The following is a 22,941-nucleotide window of genomic DNA, read 5'->3' on the forward strand; positions in this document are numbered from 1 at the left end:
CATATCATGTACATTTAGTTTAGGTGTGAAAGTAATCATATATGCACATGAAGGGTTGGGAATTACTGCTTTTGCTTATTTATAACACTAAGCTTGAAATTTTTTGATATATGTCAAAAATGTCTTTCAAAAAGTGACAGTGATAATACTTTTAAATTAAAAATAGAACACATTAAAAAGCCTGTTTTCCAATCACCTAAATACCATAACTATTGACATATTTTTTTCTGTTGACTTTTTTGGGATTTTTATAGCTATTTATATGTATAAATTCTTTTTATAGTTAAGTGTCTTTTTTATTTATTTATTTATTTATTTTTTTGCTGTACGCGGGCCTCTCACTGCTGTGGCCTCTCCCGTCGCGGAGCACAGGCTCCGGACACACAGGCCCCGCGGCCATGGCTCGCGGGCCCAGCCGCTCCGCGGCACGTGGGATCCTCCGGGATCGGGGCACGAACCCGTGTCCCCTGCATCGGCAGGCGGACTCCCAACCACTGCGCCACCAGGGAGGCCCCAAGTGTCTTTTTTATAAAAGCAAAGTACAGTAATTAAAATTTATAATAATAATTTAAGTTACTGGTATGGAGAATGCCAAAATGTTGGTCAAAATTCTTTTTAAAAATCACATTATATTTTTCAGAAATTTTGCAGCAAAGATTGTCCAAATTACAGTGTATTCATCTAGGTAGTATTCTTTGTACCTATATCTATTATTCCATATCAGCCTCACAATACAATTTTTTGCTCTTCATTTGTGTGTGTATGTTCTATACATATACTTGGTCATGCTTTAATTAGAAACAACTGCAGAGGGAGAAACCACACCGTAATGAAATGAAAGACTTGATCAGACTCACAAAAGCCACATACTGTGTGATCCAATTTATGTGAAATATCCAAAATAGGCAAACACGTAGAGATATAGAATAGATTAGTGGTTGCCAGAGGCTGAGGGGAAGTGGGAATGGTGAGTGACTACTGACGGGTTTGGGATTTCTTTTTGGGGTGATGAAAATGTTCTAGAGTTACATAGTGATGATGGTTGCAAAACCTTGTGAATATACTAAAAACTACTAAAATGTACATTTTAAGGGTGAATTTTATGGAATGTGAATTATATCATGATAAAAAAGATTCAAACAGATTATACAGAAACTGATGTGTGAGGTTTCAAAACTTCACAGTAGGGGCCTCCCTGGTGGCGCAAGTGGTTGAGAGTCCGCCTGCCGATGCAGGGGATACGGGTTCGTGCCCCGGTCTGGGAGGATCCCATATGCCGCGGAGCGGCTGGGCCCGTGAGCCATGGCCGCTGACCCTGCGCGTCCGGAGCCTGCGCGTCCGGAGCCTGTGCTCCGCGACGGGGGAGGCCACAACAGTGAGAGGCCCGCATACCGCAAAAAAACAAACAAACAAACAAACAAAAAACTTCACAGTATGATGCTGTACTATTTTCTAAAGCTTTTTTGGGCTGCCTTTCTGTTTATTAATCAGGTAGCTCATTTGTGTTTATAGTTGTATTATAAGTAAATATGTCTTTTTTGGTGAAGAAATTCTTTTTATTTAGAAAAGATTCCCCCAGCTTTATTGAGATATTATTGACGCCTAATGTATGTAAATTGAAGGTGTACAACGTGGTGATTTTTTATAATCTAACTTTTTAAAAAATGTTATTTATTTTTGTCTGTGTTGGGTCTTCGTTGTGGTGCATGGGCTTCTCTTGGTGGTGGCTTCTCTTGTTGGGGAGCACGGGTTCTAAGTGTGCAGGCTTCAGTAGTTGTGGCTCTCAGGCTCTAGAGCGCAGGCTCGGTAGTTTTGGTGCATGGGCTTAGTTGCTCCATGGCATGTGGGATCTTCCTGGACCAGGGCTCGAACCCGTGTCCCCTGCATTGGCAGGCGGAGTCTTAACCACTGCACCAATAGGGAAGTCCCCCAACATGATGATTTGATACATATATATATTGCAAAATGATTACCACGGTAAGGTTAGTTGTGTTATCATTGCCTCCCATAGTTACCTTTTTTTTTCCCCCTGTGGTTATAGCTTTTAAGGTCTACTCTCTTAACAACATTCAAGTATATAGTCCTATATTGTTAATTATTGTCACAATGCTGTGCACTAGATCCCAGATCTTATTCATCTTAAAGCTGGAGGTTTGTACCCTTTGACCAGCATCTTGCCATTTCCCCTACCCCCCAGCTCCTGACAACCACCATTCTACTCTCTTATTTCTTTGAGTTCATTGTTTTAAATATTCTACATATAACTGAGAACATATAGTATTTGTTTTTCTGTATCTTAAAGAAATTCTCTTAACCATGATTAGTTACAACAGCTTCAGAATCCTTGAGTTTACCATTTGATATTTGTGCACTAATTTAAATAAAAGACAAGAGGGTTTGAATACAACCATAGTGGTGAGAATATTTACACTCCATTAACAAAGCCTAAGACAAGTGGTTAGGATATGGTGCATGCCCAGATCCCACAGAAGGGGTTAAAATTAGGTACATCCCTCTTTTATTCTCCCAATATCTATTTTAATCAAGTTTAGGCCCTATGAACTAGAAACAAGACAGTCAGTCTGCAATGGACCATCAAACCCAAAGGACTCCCTTTCTCTGTGCGTCTAGGACAAACAATGGCTAGTTCCCTAATTTTTTCCCCTAAAGTATGTGTTAGCACTCTGGCATCATGGACTTTAAATAAATAAAAATAAAAACTTATTGTCTTCCCTACTTTTAAAATACAAAAATGCATTTAAAACAGATACTATAACCTCATCATATTTTTACTTTTCAAAAATTTCAATTTATTTAAACAAAATCAAAACCAAATTCACATAGTAAATATGTCTTATATTCAGCAAATGTTTGATGACCTGCTCTGTGCATGTGTTTAATCTTAAAAACTAAAGACAATAAGCAGAATTATGTCTGTTATTAAAATATATAGAACAGGGACTTCCCTGCTGGCACAGTGGTTAAGAATCTGCCTGCCAATGCAGGGGACACGGGTTTGAGCCCTGGTCCGGGAAGATCCCACATGCCGTGGAGCAACTAAGCCCGTGCGCCACAACTACTGAGCCTGCGCTCTAGAGCCCAGGAGCCACGACTACTGAAGCCCGTGCACCTAGATCCCATGCTCCTCAGCAAGAGAAGCCACCACCATGAGAAGCCTGCGCACCGCAATGAAGAGTGGCCCCCGCTCACCACAACTAGAGAAAGCCCGCGCACAGCAACGAAAACCCAATGCAGCAAAAAATAAATAAAATAAAATAAATAAATTTATATATATTTAAAAAAAATATATATAAATGAAACATACTGGGGGATTATCAGAAATCTGGAAGTTGCTTTGTTTTTCAGTGCTAGAATTTGTGTGGGCTGGACTAGTAGATAGAGAAACATGGTTGAATATCTTGAAGTGCTGTACCCTGATACCATATTTTGTTCTCCTTGATGTAACTCTCTTTAAACATCTTGAATTTTAAAGTTTTAAAATGTTCTTTGTTTTAATATTTAGGTATTTAAAAGTTTTGTAACTGGGGGAGAAAATACAGCAGTATTTAAAAAGTCCAAAATTAGCCACAAAATTTGGAGAAAAACTTTATTCACAGAGCAAGTGAGGATGTGATGAAACAGTGAGCCCTTGTTTATTATTGCTTAGCCACCTGGAGTGGAATTTTGCCTGGCCTTCAATCCAAATAAAGCAGGCAAGGTTTTTGTGGTGTGGGTTTAAATTGAGCAAAGATTAGTGCCTTGTTTTGAAACTTGGTTGAAAAAAATGCCAATAGTGACTGAAGAATGTTAACATAAAAACTTAGAGATTGTCATCAGTTATGCAATGAACATATGAAATGATTAAACATTTGCAAGATGTGCTTTCCTATATATGTGTGTGTGTGTGTGTGTGTGTGTGTGTGTGTGTGTGTGTGTGTGTAAAGTCTCATTTGATCCTCATGGTAATCCTGTGATGATGCGTAACTGGAATTCTTATCCCCACTTAACTCGGGAGGAAATAGAGTGCATAAGGTTGCCTAGCTAAAAAGGGGTAGATAGATTTTGAACCTAAGCCATTTCACTTCTAGACCAGTGTTCTTTTAACTCTATGTACTCTTGAGGGATTAATTACTCCCTTCCAGAATTAATGTTTTCCAGTTACTGGATATGTAAGGGCAGGGGTAGAATGGTTTAAAAGCCATTCTGATCATCTCAGACTAGCTCAGCCTCCTTCTAGTTCTCTTAGGTTCTTTCTCAAGTGTTTTAAGGTGATTTTTTCTTCTTAATTAGTATCTGGTGTTCCTCAGTGTTCATTTTGGTCATTTTTCCCCCAGGTTATTTGAGAGGTTTTCTGCCATTGCCTAAGAGAATTATTCAGAAGGGGTTGAGACCAAGAGATAGATTATAATGAAACTTGCTTTGCAAAAAAGTAATTTTTCTATTTGTTTTCTATATTTCCTTCTTCAGAGAGAATAATTCCTGTTGTTCTTCACATTGATAGAATTTATTTTCAGCTTTCCTGAGGCTTCAGATGATTAACATGTGTGTTCTTGTAGCAAATATTTTGCCTCCGCTGATTGTTAACTTTTTCTTTGTTTATTTGTTAGATTTCTTCTTTAGTAAAGAATAGGATTCTGGGGACTTCCCGGGTGGCGCAGTGGTTAAGAATCCACCTGCCAATGCAGGGGACACGGGTTTGAGCCCTGGTCCGGGAAGATCCCCCATGCCGCGGAGCAGCTAAGCCCGTGTGCCACAACTACTGAGCCTGTGCTCTAGAGCCCGCGAGCCACAACTACTGAGCCTGTGCGCTTAGAGCCCATGCTCCGCAGCAAGAGAAGCCACCACAATGAGAAGCCTGCACACCACAACAAACAGTAGCCCCCGCTCGCCACAACTAGAGAAAGCCTGCTCACAGCAACGAAGACCCGACGCAGCCATACATACATACATAAATAAATAAAAGAATAGGATTCTGTGAACATCTAGGAAGAATTTTTTGTGAGCTTCCCCCCACCCCCCCCCTTTTTTTTTTTTTGCGGTATGTGGGCCTCTCACTGTTGTGGCCTCTCCCCTGTTGCGGAGCACAGGCTCCGGACGCACAGGCCCAGCGGCCATGGCTCACGGGCCCAGCCGCTCCGCGGCATGTGGGATCTTCCCAGACCGGGGCACGAACCCGTTTCCCCTGCATCAGCAGGCGGACTCTCAACCACTGCGCCACCAGGGAAGCCCCACCCCCCTTTTTTGGGCAAAAAACCCACTGTGCCTGGCTTATCTGATAGTGAGTAATTGAAGAAAGTGTTATATTGTTAACTTTTTACTATTGAGCCCTAGTAGACTACATAAAAAACTAGTTCTGCCTCAGCATGTTTATGAGGCAAACTAAGCCTTTCATGAGATTTAATAGCCTAATAGGCTTTTTGGTCCAAATCATGGTCAGTTATTTTCCCTGATTCTACACATTAAAGGTTGGTCTGGGCTATCTGATGATTAAAAACCAGTAATCCATTGGCAATAAGCCAAGTCCTAACTGGGGAATTTGCTGCTTTCTAACATAATCCTTTTTGTTTGTTTGTTTTTTTGGGAAACATACACACACACACACAAAAGAAAAACACACAAAGAGAAAAATTTTTGTTCAATATATTGTCCCTTTTCTAGAGTCTAGCAGTCTCTGCTTTCTGTTTTCCTAGGTTGGACATTTTTTTTTTTTTTTGCGATACGCGGGCCTCTCACTGTTGTGGCCTCTCCCGTTGAGGAGCACAGGCTCCGGACGCGCAGGCTCCGGACGCGCAGGCTCAGCGGCCATGGCTCACGGGCCCAGCCGCTCCGCAGCATGTGGGATCCTCCCAGACCGGGGCACGAACCCGTATCCCCTGCATCGGCAGGCGGACTCTCAACCACTGTGCCACCAGGGAAGCCCCATAACTGATTTTTGAGGGTTGATTTTGTATCCTGGAAGTTTGCTGAATTGGTTTATTAGTTTTAATAAACCAATTGTTGGGTGGAATCTTGAGAGTTTTCTACGTAAGAAAAAGCATTTTATCTGCAAACAGAGATAATTTTGCTTCTTTCTTTCCAATTTGGATGCCTTTTATTTCTTTTTCTTGCCTAATCTCTCTGGCTGAGTCTTTCTGAACTGTGTTGAGTAGAAGTGGTCAGAGTGGGCATCCTTGTCTTGTTCCTCATCTCTTCTCTAAGAGAAGAGAAAAGCTTTTAGTTTCTCATCATTGAGTGTGATGTTAGTTGTGGACTTTTCATATATGATCTGATATTTTCTTTTTTTAAAGATGTAAATGCCATCGTTTGATATACTTCTACCTTTCATCATGATTAAACTAAAGAATAGTAGATTAGAATATAGAGAAGTAATAAGCCAAACAGACAATTTATTAAAATTAAATAAGACACAGAGAACTTGCACCAAAAAGCCACTATTTATTTCCTGGGAAAACTAATTTATGGAGAATTTGCTTGGTTTCTGATCCCATTGCAGTCTGACTTATATCCAGACTTCTCGGCTATCTTGAAGGTAACTAACTAGTGACCACTGAATTGCAAAACCAGTAGTCTTTTCTTAAACGACTCCTCCTTAATTTCTCTGTAGCATTTGGCACTGCAGTAGCCCCTTCTTATCCATAGTTTCTCCTTCCATGGTTTCAGTTACCTGTGGTCAACCGTGGTCTGCAAATATTAAATAGAAAATTCCAGAAATAAAGAATTCATAAATTTTAAATTGTGCACTGTCCTGAGTAGTGTGATGAAACTTTGTGCCTCTCTGCCCTGTCCTGCCTAGGACACCAGGACATGAATTGTCTCTTTGTCCAGTGTATCCCACCCATTAGTCACTTAATAGCTATCTGAGTTATAAGATCAACTGTTGGGGTATTGCAGTCCTTGTGTTCAAGTAACTCTTATTTTTCGGTTGCGCCACGAGCCTTGCAGGATTTTAGCTCCCCAACCAGGGATTGAATCAGGGCCACAGCAGTGAAAGTGCCAAGTCCTAACCACTGGACTGCCAGGGAATTCCCAAGTAACTCTTATTTTACTTAAAAATGGCCCCAAAGCACAAGAGTGGTGATGCTGGCAATTCAGATAGCCAAAGAGAGGCTTTAAAGTGCTTCCTTTAAGTGAAAAGGTGAAACTTCTATACTTAATAAGGAAAAAAAACCCTGTAATGCCGAGTTTGCTGATATCTCTGGTAAGAACGAATCTTCTATCCATGAAGTTGTGAAGAAGGAAAAAGAAATTCTGCTAGTTTTCTTGTTGCACCTCAAACTGCAAAAGTTATGGCCAAGTACATGATAAGTGCTTAAAGATGGAAAAGGCATTAAATTTGTACAGTAAGAGACTTCCCTGTTGGTACAGTGGTTAAGAATCCGCCTGCCAGTGCAGGGGACATGGGTTCGATCCCTGGTCCGCGAAGCTCCCACATGCCGCGGAGCAACTAAGCCCTTGTGCCACAACTACTGAGCCCACGTGCCACAACTACTGAAGCCCACACACCTAGAGTCCATGCTCCACAACAAGAGAAGCCACCACAATGAGAAGCCCGAGCACCACAATGAAGAGTAGCCCCCGCTTGCTGCAACTAGAGAAAGCCTGCACGCAGCAATGAAGAACCAACACAGCCAAAATTAAATAAATAAATTTATTAAAAAAAATTTTTTTTTGTACAGTAAGATACTTTGAGAGGGAGAGAGACCACATTCACATAACTTTTATTACAACATATTGTTTGTAATTGTTCTATTTTATTATTAATTATTGTCAATCTCTTATTGTACCTAATTTATAAATTAAACTTTATCATAGATTTATATGTATAGGAAAAAACACGTGTATATAGGGTTCAGTACTACCTGTGGTTTCAGGCATCTACTGGGGTCTTGGAATTTATCCCTTGTGGATAAAGGGAGACTCCTGGGTTGATCAAACCTTCCTCTTACTGTTTCCTCACTCAGTTTTCATGTCTTTGTGGTTCTCCTACCATTTTGACTGTTCTAGTCATCATAATTCCTCTTCCTCCTCTTGCTTGTAAATGTGTGAGTCCCTTGAGGTTCTGTTTTTGATTCCATCTATTTTCTCACTTTATGTTTTCTCTCAGTGATCTCACTGACCATTGTGGCTTCAGTCATTGTCGACATGCAGTTGATTCACAAATCTGCCTCTTCTGTTAGGTTACAGTTCCTTCCTCGATTGTCTTTGGACCCCTCCATCTAAATGTCTTCCCAGAACTGCAGGTTGAAGATTCACATAATTGAACACCTGTCTTTCTTTCTCCCTTGTGTCCTCTTCATGCTGTGGCCATCCCCAAACATGGTTGGTGTGCTGCTCCTGCCATGCCTTTGCTCATGGCATTTCCTTTCCTATCCTTTGGAGTACTTTTCCTTGTACTCTTTGATATACTTCAAGGTCTGCCTCAAATACTGTCTTTTCTGCAAAGTACTAATGTGGGCTGCAGATGACCTGCTCGTTCTTTGCTCTAAACTTGGGAGTTTCCTACAGGCTATTTCTTAAAACTATAAAGCTCTTTGTGATTTTTGTCTGTGTTTGCTTTTCTAGCCATAAATCTAGCCACTCCCCCTCAGGAACTCAATAATTCACCTCATGATACACATAGAATCACTTCTTGTTCCTCAGGGTAAGACTGTATGCTTTCATGCACATGTCATTTTCCCTGGTGGCATATCTTCCACTTAGTGCTTTCTAGGGGTGTGGGTAGATAGAGTTGATAGTAGTGGCCTTTCAAACTAGTCCTGTAGAGATGTCTTCCATCACATAGATAGATGTCCTCCATCTACTGAATTCTACAAGCAGTTTGGCACAGAGAAGAGACAGAATTTGAGCTTTGATTTTAAACCCTGGTTTTGATATTTACTAGCCATGTAAACTTGGTACTCAACTTCTCTTTTTTTTTATTATTTTATTTTATTTTATTACTATTATTTTTTTGCAGTACGCGGGCTTCTCACTGTTGTGGCCTCTCCCATTGCGGAGCACAGGCTCCGGACACGCAGGCTCAGCGGCCATGGCTCACGGGCACAGCCGCTCTGCGGCATGTGGGATCTTCCCGGACCGGGGCACGAACCCGTGTTCCCTGCATCGGCAGGGGGGCTCTCAACCACTGCGCCACCAGGGAAGCCCGGTACTCAACTTTTCTAAACCTCTGTTTCCTGATCTGTAAAATTGGGAGAGTGTTTAACCTTATGGGGCCAATACAAAGTTTAAATAACAAACTGCATATACAATGCCAAGCATATGCTAAGTCCTCAATAAATGGTCTTAAAGAAAAATAAAGAAATCAGAAGAGAAGAAAAAAGAGAAGCAGCAGTTATTATTCCCTTCATGGGGTCATTTGTGTACCATGGGGGCATGGGAAATGGTGTCAGACTGAGACAGGGTGCTCAGGGCAGAGCACAAAGGATATATCTTCTTACTCGTGGGGGACTGGTTTACTAATGACAGATTCTAGCCAGAGAATGAGAGAAACTTCTTGCTGCAGCCAACTAGTGACTTCTTCCTTACATGACACACAACACTTCATTCATCTTTCTCTAAAAAGAAATGCTTTGCTCATGTTGTCCTGTCACCTGCTCTGCCTCCTCCCGTACGTTTTCCATATTGTCCCCAATATGGCTTTTAAAATGCAGGTTGTATATGTTGCCCCCTCCCTCTCTTTCAGTACAGATAAATCCTAACTCCTTACTGTGAATTACAAGGCTCTTCATGATCTGGTCTTCACCTACCTCTCTAGCCTTGTCTTTCATTGTGCCCCATGCAGTGGTCATTTGTCATTTTTTCATCTGACCAGTATCAACTCTTTTCTTATGTCTGGGAAATTCCACAGTGTCTTGGTGGAGGACAGGACCTATCTCACATCTCAGATATTGAAAAGTTTGGATCCTCATTTTCCCTGCTCCCTGGCAGCTAGGGCATAGGAATGTGACCTGGTGGGACTTTGAATCTGCATTGAGGGACACGGAGGATCAAGGACTGGGTCAGTGGCAACAGTATGGCCTCATGTTATATTGGCAGTCGTGTCTCCACCCGCTGGTACCATGAGTAGTTTCAATTGTAGTTATGACTGCCTAGCCTAGATTGGTAACGGCTTAGTTTCAGAGTCTGGATTTTTCAGCCCTTGTGTTGGATCTTTGAGGTTACCCATTGCTTTTCCAATAAATTCCTTATCTGTTTAAAGAAACTCAAGATCATTTCTCTTATTTGCACTTATAAAGAGCCTTGACTCATACCGCCCTCTAGTACCAAGTGCCCCATTCACATTAACCTTCCTGCAGTTCTTCCAAACTAACCATGGTTGTTTCTGCCTCTGGGCTTTCTCACATTCTGTTCTACCTGGAACACTCTTTACCTCATTCTCAAATTGTTTTGACTCTTGGTGGTCCTTTAGGACTCAGCTCTGTTATGTCACTTTTTCTGCAAATCTTCCCCCAGTTCTTAAGATTGGGTTAGCTCCTCAGTGTTCCCACAGAATCCTCTGCTTACCTCTATAGAATACTTATCACACTATATTGTAATTGCCTTGACATCCCTTGGAGACATGGGCTAGTAGTATATTCAGTATCTTTGCATTGTCCCTGGCAGATAATAATTACTATCTAAATTTTATCTGTTGAATGAGCGAAAAACTATGGAATTATATACTGTGTTATGTTAAAATTTGTCTATTTGCATGTCTGTTTTTCCTAAGAAACTGTGACTATTCTAAGAGCAGCGGCCAAGTTCTTCTTCACCTTTATATCCTTAATTTGTAGCATAGTATTTGTCTCATAGTAGACGCTGGGGGAATGTTGAATGCATAACTGAATGACTGAGTGGCAGAGCTGTCTTTTTAGAATTTCAGTTCAACAATTTTTCCCAAGAGAAAGTATCTTCTTTGACCATATAAGTAAAGATGAGATATCTGCATGTAGCTCATACTGAGTAATTGACATTCTCAACTTCTCTGTATCAGGATTGGTAATCTGTTTAGAAGATAATGTTTATACATGAAAAAAAAAACTATTTGACAAGCCAGTATTTTATGTGCCAACTGAGTGATATGGGCAGATGTTGCTTCAGTGTCAGGCTCAATATAACATTCTTTTTTTTTTCCTTAATATTTATTTATTTTGGCTGTGCCGGGTCTTAGTTGTGGCTCGTGGGATCTTCGTTGTGGCATGTTTAGTTGCGGCCTGCGTGTGGGATCTAGTTCCCTGACCAGCGATCGAACCTGGGCCCCCTGCATTGGGAGCACAGAGTGTTACCCACTGGACCACCAGGGAAGTCCCTCAATATAACATTCTTAATCGAGTCTTTGAAAGTGTGGTACCTAAGCATCTACTTAGGAAATGGTTATTGGTTAATTGGATTGATTAAAATAGAAGCCTGTAGTAGGCTTTGTCTTTCTGTTTTACTTGGTTTACATGCTGCTTATTTTGGACTGGTTCATTGGAATTTTTCCTCGTTCCTTTTTAGGTCCAAGACAACTTTGACAAGATTGAATTCAATAGGATGTGTTGGACCCTCTGTGTCAAAAAAAACCTCGCAAAGAGTCTCCTGCTCATTACAGAAGATGAAGCATTTAAAGTATGGGTTATTTTCAACTTTTTATCTGAGGACAAGTACCCACTAATTATTGTGCCAGAAGAGGTAAGTGTGGCTCTGGGAAGTTTTACAGGGCCATCTTAGCATTTAATAGATCTAACTTGGAAGTATTTGTGTTATTTCAGTGTAGATATGGAAGGAGATCCTGTACTAGTGTTTTTGGATCAGAGGCAAAAAAGCTTGGATCCAAAAAAGTCCAAAACTTAGTGATTTAGGGTCATGCAGTAACCATGGAGATTTGCACACAGGGTGGGACTCTTCCTCTCTAAACTGCTATAATTATAGACAAATCCATCCTCATGTTCAGAGAGTCTTTATTCAGTACAAGTCACAACATAATTTTCTGTCTACTTACATATTGGCAAAACCATAAGAAATGGCTGAGTGATGCTATATGGGAAACACATAGGATCCAGAATGTTGTTCCCAAGGCTGATTTATGTGAGGAAATAACTATTCTTGTTTCAAAGTCAAGGATGGAGACTTTTTTAAGACCATACTTTCTAAAGTAAATGAAAAAGGACATTTGCTTGTTTTGTTCTGGGTTATTTTCCCTGAGCTTCCAAGGGGCGGGGGGATGGGGGGGGACAGGGGGAATACAGGAGTAAGGATTCTGTGCTCTCTTACTGCCCTAAAAAATGATCCATGTAATACATGCTTATTACAGTAGTAAATTTAGAAAAGACTAATAATATTCAGATTAATCAACTGAGTCCTCCCCTTAAAAAAAGTCATTTGTAATCCCCTAACCTTGGACAAATGATTTAACCTCTTGAGTTTTAATTTCCTCATCTATAAAATGGGGCTCATAAAAATGTTTATTCTAAGGGTTGTGAGGCTCTGTATTTGAAGGACTTAGTTCAGTAAGTGAAATAAGTCAGAGAAGGAGGAATACTGTATGATTTTATGCATATATGGAATATAAACAAACAAGCAAAATAATTGAACAAACCAAACCAAACAAAAACATGTAGATACAGGGAACAGAACAATGGCTACCAGAGGGGAAGTAGGGGTGGGAAGGGTGAAAGGGATAAAGAGGGTCAACTTTTTGGAAACTAAGTTTTTGGTGGTGAGCACACTATAGTGCATGTAGAATTAGAAATACAGTGTTGTATACATGAAACTTATATAATGTTATGAACCAATGTTGCCTCAATAAAAAATCTAAAATTAAAAAAAAAAATTAAATCGCGACTAGGGGGAAAAAATAAATGACTTAGCTCAGTGCATGGCACGTGATATGTACTCAGTAAATGTTAGCTCCTATGACTAATGTTATTGCATACATTTTTGCACGCTAGTCTGCTTATTTCTGTAGGATAAATTTCCAGCAGTGGAATTCTAAGTCCTAAGAAATGCACACTTTCAGGGTATGAGACGAACGAAGCAGAATTGCCCTTCAGAAAGGCTGTACCATTTATATACCTACCAGTAGTGATTGAGGGTGCCCATTATTACCCATCCTGCCAGCATGAGTCTAGTCTGTGATTTATTTGTATGATTCATGTTCGTGTTAGGAAAATCTGTTTAAAAGTTCACACTGCCATATTTTATTTCAAGTCAGCAAGGATTTATCGACTGGCAACAGTAAATGAGGCAATAAGAGGAATACAAAGTGAAAAAGATGACTTCCTGCCTTCAAGGAATATGCAATCTGCTCAAGGAAGAGAAAAAAATCAAGTGTAATTCAAAGCAAAATAAACTACCTGTTATAAGAGAGATGCAAATGCCATGCAAATACAGAGAAGGGAAAGATTTATTCCAGCTTGAGGGAGGTCGGGGATCAGGGAAGGCTTTTTAAGAGAGGCAGTATAATGTAGTGGTTAAAAGCAGGGTCTTAAACTTTTTCAGTAAAGGGCCAGACAGAAAATATTTGAGGTTTTGTGGGCTTCCTGGGCCATATTGTCTCTGTTATAGCTACTCAACTCTGCTGTTAATAGCGTGAAAGCAGCCACAAGACAATATGTTCCTGTGCTTTAATAAAACTTTTACTTATGGATGTTGAAATTTGAGTTTCATATAATTTTAATGGACCATGAAATATTATTATTCTTTTGATTTTACCCCCTCCAACTGCTGAAAAATGTAAAAACCATTCTTGGAGCAAGTGTGTATAAAAACAGGCTGAGAGCCAGATTTGGCAGCTGGGGTAGATTTGACTCATGGGCTGTAATTTGGTGTTCCTTGGTTAAGAGCAGGAGTCTGGAGTCAGATTTCTTGGATTTGAATTCTGGCTTCAATACTGCTCACTAGCTGTGTGACCTTGGGCAATTTACTTCATTAGTTTTTGCTGCAGTTTCCTCAACTGTAAAATAAGGCTAATGCTAGTATCTGTCTCCTAACTGCTCTTGTGAATATCAAATGAGAAGGCTGCTTGGCCCTTAGAAAGTGCTCATTAAGTGTTACCTATTATATTTAGTGGGAAGGTAGCATTTATGCTGGGCCTTAAAAGACGGAAGAATTTTGACTAATGGAGAAGGCAGAGGAGGAGAAGACTTCCGGTTGGAGGGAACAGTGGGCAAGGTTATATGAGGCAGGAAAGGAGAAGGGCGTGTCGGAGATGAGTGAGGTATCCAGCTTGACTGAATTGCCAGTCTTTGAAACAGCTGGATTGACTGATTTAAGCCAAAAAGGGAATTTTAAAAAGGATGTTGGGTAGCTTACAGAATGGCTATGATGGCTGAAAAACCAGGTGTGGAGGCTATGCAGTGAGGAACCACAGGGAAAATGCGTGTTGTACTTGTACCATGGAACACCTCTGGCCCTGCACACTGGGTGCTGTCCAGGAACTCAAATCTTCCTGCAAGTAACTGTTCTTGCTACCATGAGAGTTTTCTGTGCCTATTTCTCAATCACAGGCAGGGCGTGATGCATCTAATTGTTATGACCTAGGTCACATGCCATGAGCTAGCTGCAAAGGAGGCCTGGAAAGTGTCCAGTTGTGTTTTTAGCTTCCATATTGGGAATTTCCCAGACATAAGAAGGGGGTTAGGTGCTGGGCAGTCAAAAAGAATGACACATGCCCTTTCTAACTAGAACGTGATGGCTGTACAGAGATAGAGACTAGTTTCAGGTCTGGGCGACTAGGAGGTAATATAGTATACTTGTTTAAAGCACGGTCTTTCAAATCAGACTGCCTGGTTTAAATCCATACTTGACCACTTTTTTTTTTGCACTACGCAGGCCTCTCACTGTCGTGGCCTCTCCCATTGCGGAGCACAGGCTCCGGACGCGCAGGCTCAGCGGCCATGGCTCACGGGCCCAGCCGCTCCGCGGCATGTGGGATCTTCCTGGACCGGGGCACGAACCTGTGTCCCCTGCATCGGCAGGCGGACTCTCAACCACTGCACCACCAGGGAAGCCCTGACCACTTTTTAGTTCTGTGACTGTGAACAGATTACTTAATCTCCCTGTTTGGGCTTCCCCATCTGGAAAATGGGGATCACTACTTCCTTCACTGGACTCTTGTGAGGACTGATAGTTGATGTATATGAAGCATTTAACTTAATGTCTGGCTCCATGATAAATGCTCACTAAATTGTGTGTGTGTGTGTGTGTGTGTGTATGAATGAATGAATGACAGGGTGATGAACAAATTGGGGATATGATGTATGATGATGGGTTTGGTACATTTGGCATTTTGAGTGGATCATCCTTGTGGAGCTGTCCTGTTTGAACTGAAAGAGTACGTTTAGAGCTGTGAGAGGCCAGGGCTGGAGACAGAGACAGGGAAGCCATGGGAGTAGGTTAGATCAGGGAGGAAGAGACAATAGTGGGAGAAGAGAGGGCTGAAGACAGAACCTTGGGCCCATTTCTGTAGCAGGAGGAGGTAAAGATTTGGTAAAGGAAGCAGAATTGGATAGTCTGTGAGGTTGGTGGAGAACTGGAAGAGTGTTGAGTCATGGGTGCCAAAGAAAGAAAAAGTTCTAAGAAGCAGAAAAGTAGCTCCTAGCATTAGATTCTATAGAAAAATTAGAGGATAATGAGTGAGAAGTTGCCCTTGGATTTAACAATTAGGTGGTCATTGGTAAGCAAGGAGAAGGCAGTTTCACTGTAGCGGTGGGGACAATTTCTTAGTGCTTAATAATAATAATAATGTAATTGTGCACATATGTGAAAGGGGAAATAAAAAATAAAACATGCTGGGCTCCCCTGGTGGTGCAGTGGTTGAGAGTCCGCCTGCCGACGCAGGGGACACGGGTTCGTGCCCTGGTCCGGGAAGATCCCACATGCCGCAGAGTGGCTGGGCCCGTGAGCCATGGCCGCTGAGCCTGCGTGTCCGGAGCCTGTGCTCCGCAATGGGAGAGGCCACAACAGTGAGAGGCCCGCATACCGCCAAAAAAATAAATAAATAAAATAAAATAAAATAAAACATGCTATGGAATTTTTGTCCAGAAAAATTTTCTTAATACAGAAACATATAGAAGGGACTAGAATGTTGATAGATGTAGAAAAAGATATTCTAATGGTATTTTTAAAACTTAGCTGCTGCTTAGGGAGAGTGGGAGGGAGACGCAAGAGGGAGGGAATATGGGATTATATGTATACATATAGCTGATTCCCTTTGTTATACAGCAGAAACTAACACAACATTGTAAAGCAATTATATTCCAATAAAGATGTTAAAAAAAAACTATATTACAACAGTGACTATAAGGAAATCTTTCAAAAAAAAAAAAAAAACCTAGCTGCTGCTTGGAACAATTGTGCTAATAAATCTCCAGTATTGTCTTTTAAGACATTTTGTAGTTATACTTAGTGTTGTAAATTTATTTGCGTTTTCTTTAGAACTGGAGATGGGGTGGGTCTCTTACCCGTGATCTTTCGATCCCTAAAATATTCACAGTGGACTTGAAAGTGGCTTTGTCCTGATTTCAGAATTAGAAATTAGTTTGTAAGGAGACTTACCATATTCCTCAAAGCAGTTCTTACTTGATGTGGAGGACTTGTCATTAGCTTTAGATTATCACTGAGTCACAGGCTGTGGAGGGAGCCAGTCAGCATCAGCTTCCTGACTGCTCTGCCTATGACACTCAAAAGATTTATGCTCGGGACTTCCCTGGTGGCGCAGTGGTTAAGAATCCGCCTACCAAGGCAGGGGGCACGGGTTCGAGCCCTGGTGCGGGAAGATCCCACATGCCGCGGAGCAACCAAGCCCGTGCGCCACGACTACTGAGCCTGCGCTCTAGAGCCCACATGCCACAACTACTGAAGCCCGCGCGCCTAGAGCCCGTGCACCACAAGAGAAGCCACTGCAATGAGAAGCCCGTGCACCGCAACGAAGAGTAGCCCCTGCTTGCCGCAACTAAAGAAAGCCCGCACGCAGCAACGAAAACCCAATGCAGCCCAAAATAAATAAATAAATAAATTTATTAAAAAAAAAAAAAGATTTCTGCTCTAGGTGGCCCGAAAAACTGGGGCCTACATAAGACTTGATGTGGGCCATTACTTTATTTTTATGCACCCAGAGCCCAGCCAAGACTTCACTGCTTGCTTGCCTTCCTCTTTGCAGGCTGACAGGAATGTCTTCGTCCTCTCTTAAACAAGTTAATCTTATTTGAGAAGGGAATGGCCTCTTTTTGACTTGTCAGGTTAGTCAAGTAGTATACCTTGTCATGTCATTGTTTGGACTTAACTCTGTTGTTTTGGTGTCCTTAGCTCCCTCAGCATTCTTCTAATTAGAAGTAGAAATAGAGTTAGTTTTACAGATTATTCCTCTGTGGTCAGGAGTACTTGTGGGGGGAAAGAAGGGATCATTAATACAGATTTAAGTGGAACTGCTTTGTCTGGCTGCTGAACTGGCCTCCTAAGGTTTAAAATATGGCCCTGTATTTATTGAACTCCTAGCACATCTCCTGGCCTTTGCCAAGCGCTGCAAATTCAAGGTTTCACAGTTTATGAGAAACAATAGAGTCATTTCTTAAGGTGCCCATTCTCTGTTAGATTTTGTTTCCTTCCTAAGTACTTTAATAGCGTTAAAAAAAACTATATTTTGAATGAGTTTTAGGTTTACAGATTTTAATAAAATTAAGTATGAAAATGTACATTTAAGAATAAAATTTGAAGTATAATGTCTTAATTTGTCATGAATGAGTTTGATTTGTATTATTACAAACAGTTTTTAGGCTTTATAAATTTAAAGTAATTTTTATGTCTCCAATAAGTCATTTACCATAATGATGGTTTGCATTTTAAGTCCAAAATATTTTTAAGTTAAGATTTAATTCTCCAGCTTCGATTAATACTATATGAGATATAAGTAACAGTGGTAGTTACATGAATAACATAAGTGGGGTAAGTTTGCTTTTGACTCAGTTTCCCATCACCCAGAATATCAATCAATATCAAGAATATTGAATAAATTAAGTGAAAGTGACTTAGTACCAAAAGTCAAGAAATTGCATGTCCTCATTTGAAATGGTTCTATAATTTTTGTCAAATGATATTCCTGGAAATGTGTGTCTGTAAAGTATAGTTTTTACATTAGTATTCATTTCCCACAGAGCCAAGAACAAAACAGGATGTTTGTCACTTATTTGGAAGAATTGCCTTCTTGCAAGTAAATATTAAACCTGAAATAGTTTTAAGAGATCCTTTATTAAGAAATAAAATCTGAATTGTTATTAAGTTAATAAAGGCCCTCTTCAATGATTACAGGGAAACAACTTCTAACAAACTTTGGAGCCAGAGGCCTCAGAAATCACATGCAGCTTGAAAGTTTATTCTTTGTTATTTTTGGTGCAACTTGCCTTGGGAGGAGGAAGTAAGCTGCTTCCTGAAACTGAATGAGCTCTTAGAATTGGTGCAGTCCACTCAGACTAACACGGCAGTACGTGATTTATTATTTAGTATCATTGAATAGTTACTGAGAATGGGAATGTTTGTCTCTCCTTGGCCCAATATAATGAACGAAGAGGTCCTTAAGATATTTGGTTATGATAAGTATATGACTGTATTGAAAGCCAATAGGAAATGAATCTAGATTAGTTGCCTGGAACAGTCACTGGGAATGCAGAGCAGATGCTGGGTGCTGATGACAAACTCTGGAGGGTTGGGGGAGGACACCTTCAGAAAGGTTCAGGATGAATCTGGGAAGCTGCTTCTAGAGCTGAGTTTGCTGCTAACAGGAAACAATGTTAAAGACATTCCAATATACATGAGGAATTGAAGCTCAGAGCGTGAGGGGCACGGGTTCATTCACAGTGGTAGGTGAGGAAAAGCTAAAGCTGTTTCTTGACTTGTCGTGCCCACTTTTTGTTATCCTGTCCATGCATGTGGCGACACCCATGGCCTCACTACTAAAACTTCTAGTAGTGCCTGTACAACCTTTATCCCAAGTTGTGATCAGGCAGCATGGGCCCTCGTTTTGCTGCCTTAGGGAGATTGAATTTCTGTGCATGATAACACCTCTAAGTTATTTTACTTTGGTCAATTATTTATATAATTGACTTTTTCTCTCTTGTGTCTTATTGCCTTTAAGCTTTTTTCCTTCTTCTCTTTTCTGTCCTGTTCTCTCCTTCCCTTTTCCCTTTCTTTTCTGCTTAATGATTTTCTTTTTCTCTTTTCCACTGCCTATCCCTATTACTTCTGTTTAAAACCAAGAAAATCATATCTGATAAGCTAAAGAGCAGATGATACATCTTCAGCAAGAGAAAGGAAAGACCTAAGTGTGTTTTTCTCCAGCAAGTAAACATTTGTTGAATACCTACTGTATGCTAGATTTAGGGTATTAGATAATCTGCCTACAAGAGGAGCTTATAATATCTCATCAAATTACAATAGAACTCTTGATATTTTTTGACCTTGTGATATTTTGCGAATGTATATTTCTTTGCAAACATGTTTTTCCTATTGTTGGCATTCTTTTTCTGTTAAAGTATGTTATTTCACAAACGACATTATAATCAAATTGTTGGAAGTGCAAAGAAGAGAAAGAAAAAATTAATTCACAATCCTATCTGTAACAAATTAGGCTCTAATATTTTGCTCTAGTATTTTTCAAAATATTTATATAACCTTTGTGCAGTGGAGATCATGGGTAAATTTAATTTTGCATTCTTCCTCACTTAATATTATTTCATAAATGCTTTCTTAAATGTAATTTTATTTTATTTTTTCTGTTTTTTAAAAATTTAATTTATTTTTTATACAACAGGTTCTTATTAGTTATCTATTTTATACATATTAGTGTATACATGTCAATCCCAATCTCCCAGTTAACCCCCCCCCACCCCCCCACTTTCCCCCCTTGGTGTCCATGTGTTTGTTCTCTACATCTGTGTTTCTGTTTCTGCCTTGCAAACTGGTTCATCTGTACCATTTTTCCAGATTCCACATATATGCGTTAATATACGATATTTGTTTTTCTCTTTCTGACTTACTTCTCTCTGTAGGACAGTCTCTAGGTCCGTCCACGTCTCTACAAGTGACCCAATTTCGTTCCTTTTTATGGCTGAGTAATATTCCATTGTATATATGTACCACATCTTCTTTACCCATTTGTCTGTGAATGGGCATTTAGGATGCTTGCATGACCTGGCTATTGTAAATAGTGCTGCAATGAACATTGGGGTGCATGTGTCTTTTTTGTTTGTTTGTTTGTTTATTGAAACAGAAAGTCACAAAAATTATAATCATCCTCATCAGTTCACTCAGTCCCATGTAATTAATTTTTTTTCATCTTGATCTTTTGTTAGCACTTTTATGAATTCATCAGTTTTCCATTAGAGTTCTGAAAATGCTTATTAATTCAGTTCAGCAGTATAGTCAGTTACCAGAAACCTGTACTTCTCAGAGTCTTTTAAATGAATTCCTTGAAGGTGAAACCCTTTTATAGGAACAAATTTGCAAAAGCATCAGAGTACACCCAGAACTGTCTGTAAATGACAAAAGATTTAAAAATGACCACGGTTAAAGATTTGATGAAAGTTCATAATAATGCAATTGACAAGGAAATTTAGTTATTTCTGAGATATACATTTTAAAGTAATAACTAGAATTATGACTTATAACATTATACCAGAACATATAAGATTTTTAGAAATTTCATGTAATGTCTGAAACATTTATATTAACATACTTCCATACAAATAACCCAAAAAAAGTTTTGTATTGGTTGTTTTGTTTGTTTTTTTATACTGCAAGTTCTTATTAGTCATCAATTTTATACACATCAGTGTATATATGTCAATCCCAATCACCCAATTCAGCACACCACCATCCCCACCCCACTGCAGTTTTCCCCCCTTGGTGTCCATACGTCTGTTCTCTACATCTGTGTCTCAACTTCTGCCCTGCAAACTGGCTCATCTGTAGCATTTTTCTAGGTTTCACATACATGCGTTAATATACGATATTTGTTTTTCTCTTTCTGACTTACTTCACTCTGTATGACAGTCTCTAGACCTGTCCACGTCTCAACAAATGACTCAATTTCGTTCCTTTTTATGGCTGAGTAATATTCCATTGTATATATGTGCCACATCTTCTTTATCCATTCGTCTGTTGATGGGCATTTAGGTTGCTTCGATGACCTGGCTATTGTAAATAGTGCTGCAATGAACATTGGGGTGCATGTGTCTTTTAGAATTACGGTTTTCTCTGGGTATATACCCAGTAGTGGGATTGCTGGATCATATGGTAATTCTATTTTTAGTTTTTTAAGGAACCTCCGTACTGTTTTCCATAGTGGCTGTATCCATTTACATTCCCAACAACAGTTCAAGAGGGTTCCCTTTTCTCCACACCCTCTCCAGCATTTGTTGTTTGTAGATTTTCTGATGATGCCCATTCTAACTGGTGTAAGGTGATACCTCATTGTAGTTTTGATTTGCATTTCGCTAATAATTAGCGATGTTGAGCAGCTTTTCTGCCCATTTTTGGATTGGGTTGTTTGTTTCTTTAATATTGAGCTGCATGAGCTGTTTATATATTTTGGAGAATAATCCTTTGTCTGTTGATTCGTTTGCAACTATTTTCTCCCATTCTGAGGGTTGTCTTTTCGTCTTGTTTATAGTTTCCTTTGCTGTGCAAAAGCTTTTAAGTTTCATTAGGTCCCATTTGTTTATTTTTGGTTTTATTTCCATTAATCTAGGAGGTAGATCAAAAAAGATCTTGCTGTGATTTATGTCAAAGAATGTCCTTCCTATGTTTTCCTCTAAGAGTTTTATAGTGTCCGGTCTTACGTTTGGGTCTAGAATCCGTCTTGAGTTTATTTTTGTGTATGGTGTTAGGGAGTGTTCTAATTTCATTCTTTTACATGTAGCTGTCCAATTTTCCCAGCACCACTTATTGAAGAGACTGTCTTTTCTCCATTGTATATACTTGCCTCCTTTGTCACAGATCAGTTGACCATAGGTGCGTGGGTTTATCTCTGGGCTTTCTATCTTTTTCCATTGATCTATGTTTCTGTTTTTGTGCCAGTACCATATTGTCTTGATTACTATAGCTTTGTAGTATAGTCTGAAGTCAGGGAGTCTGATTCCTCCAGCTCCTTTTTTTCCCCTCAAGACTGCTTTGGCTATTCGGGGTCTTTTATGTCTCCATACAAATTTTAAAATGAATTTTCTAGTTCCATGAAAAATGCCATTGGTAATTTGATAGGGATTGTATTGAATCTGTAGATTGCTTTGGGTAGTATAGTCATTTTCACAATATTGATTCTTCCAATCCAAGAACATGATATATCTCTCCATCTGTTGGTATCATCTTTAATTTTTTTCATCAGTGTCTTATAGTTTTCTGAGTACAGGTCTTTTGTCTCCCTAGGTAGGTTTATTCGTACATATTTTATTCTTTTTGTTGCAATGGTAAATGGGAATGTTTCCATAATTTCTCTTTCAGATTTTTCATCATTAGCATATAGGAATGCAAGAGATTTCTGTGCATTAATCTTGTATCCTGCAACTTTACCAAATTCATTGATTAGCTCTAGAAGTTTTCTGGTGGCATCTTTAGGATTCTCTATGTATAGTATCATGTCATCTGCAAACAGTGAGAGTTTTACTTCTTCTTTTCCAATTTGTATTCCTTTTATTTCTTTTTCTTCTCTGATTGCCGAGGCTAGGACTTCCAAAACTATGTTGAATAATAGTGGTGAGAGTGGATATCCTTGTCTTGTTCCTGATCTTAGAGGAAATGCTTTCAGTTTTTCACCATTGAGAATGATGTTTGCTGTGGGTTTGTCATATATGGCCTTTATTATGTTGAGGTAAGTTTCCTCTATGCCCACTTTCTGTAGAGTTTTTATCATAAATGGGTGTTGAATTTTGTCAAAAGCTTTTTCTGCATCTATTGAGATGATCATATGGTTTTTATTCTTCAGTTTGTTAATAT

General features: G+C 39.7%; 1 protein-coding gene across 1 annotated transcript in view; it reads left to right on the forward strand.

Moving 5' to 3' along the window:
* The window catches only part of SWAP70 (switching B cell complex subunit SWAP70), an 81,310-nt gene that overhangs the window by 25,092 nt on the left and 33,277 nt on the right, over positions 1 to 22,941 (forward strand). Inside the window, exon 3 of the mRNA XM_060104433.1 lies at positions 11,476 to 11,649. Within this exon, the coding sequence (XP_059960416.1) occupies positions 11,476 to 11,649 (174 nt within the window). The remainder of the gene's footprint in view (positions 1 to 11,475; positions 11,650 to 22,941) is intronic.

Source organism: Mesoplodon densirostris, chromosome 7 (genome assembly GCF_025265405.1).
Source record: "Mesoplodon densirostris isolate mMesDen1 chromosome 7, mMesDen1 primary haplotype, whole genome shotgun sequence".
In the NCBI taxonomy this organism is placed as follows: domain Eukaryota; kingdom Metazoa; phylum Chordata; class Mammalia; order Artiodactyla; family Ziphiidae; genus Mesoplodon; species Mesoplodon densirostris.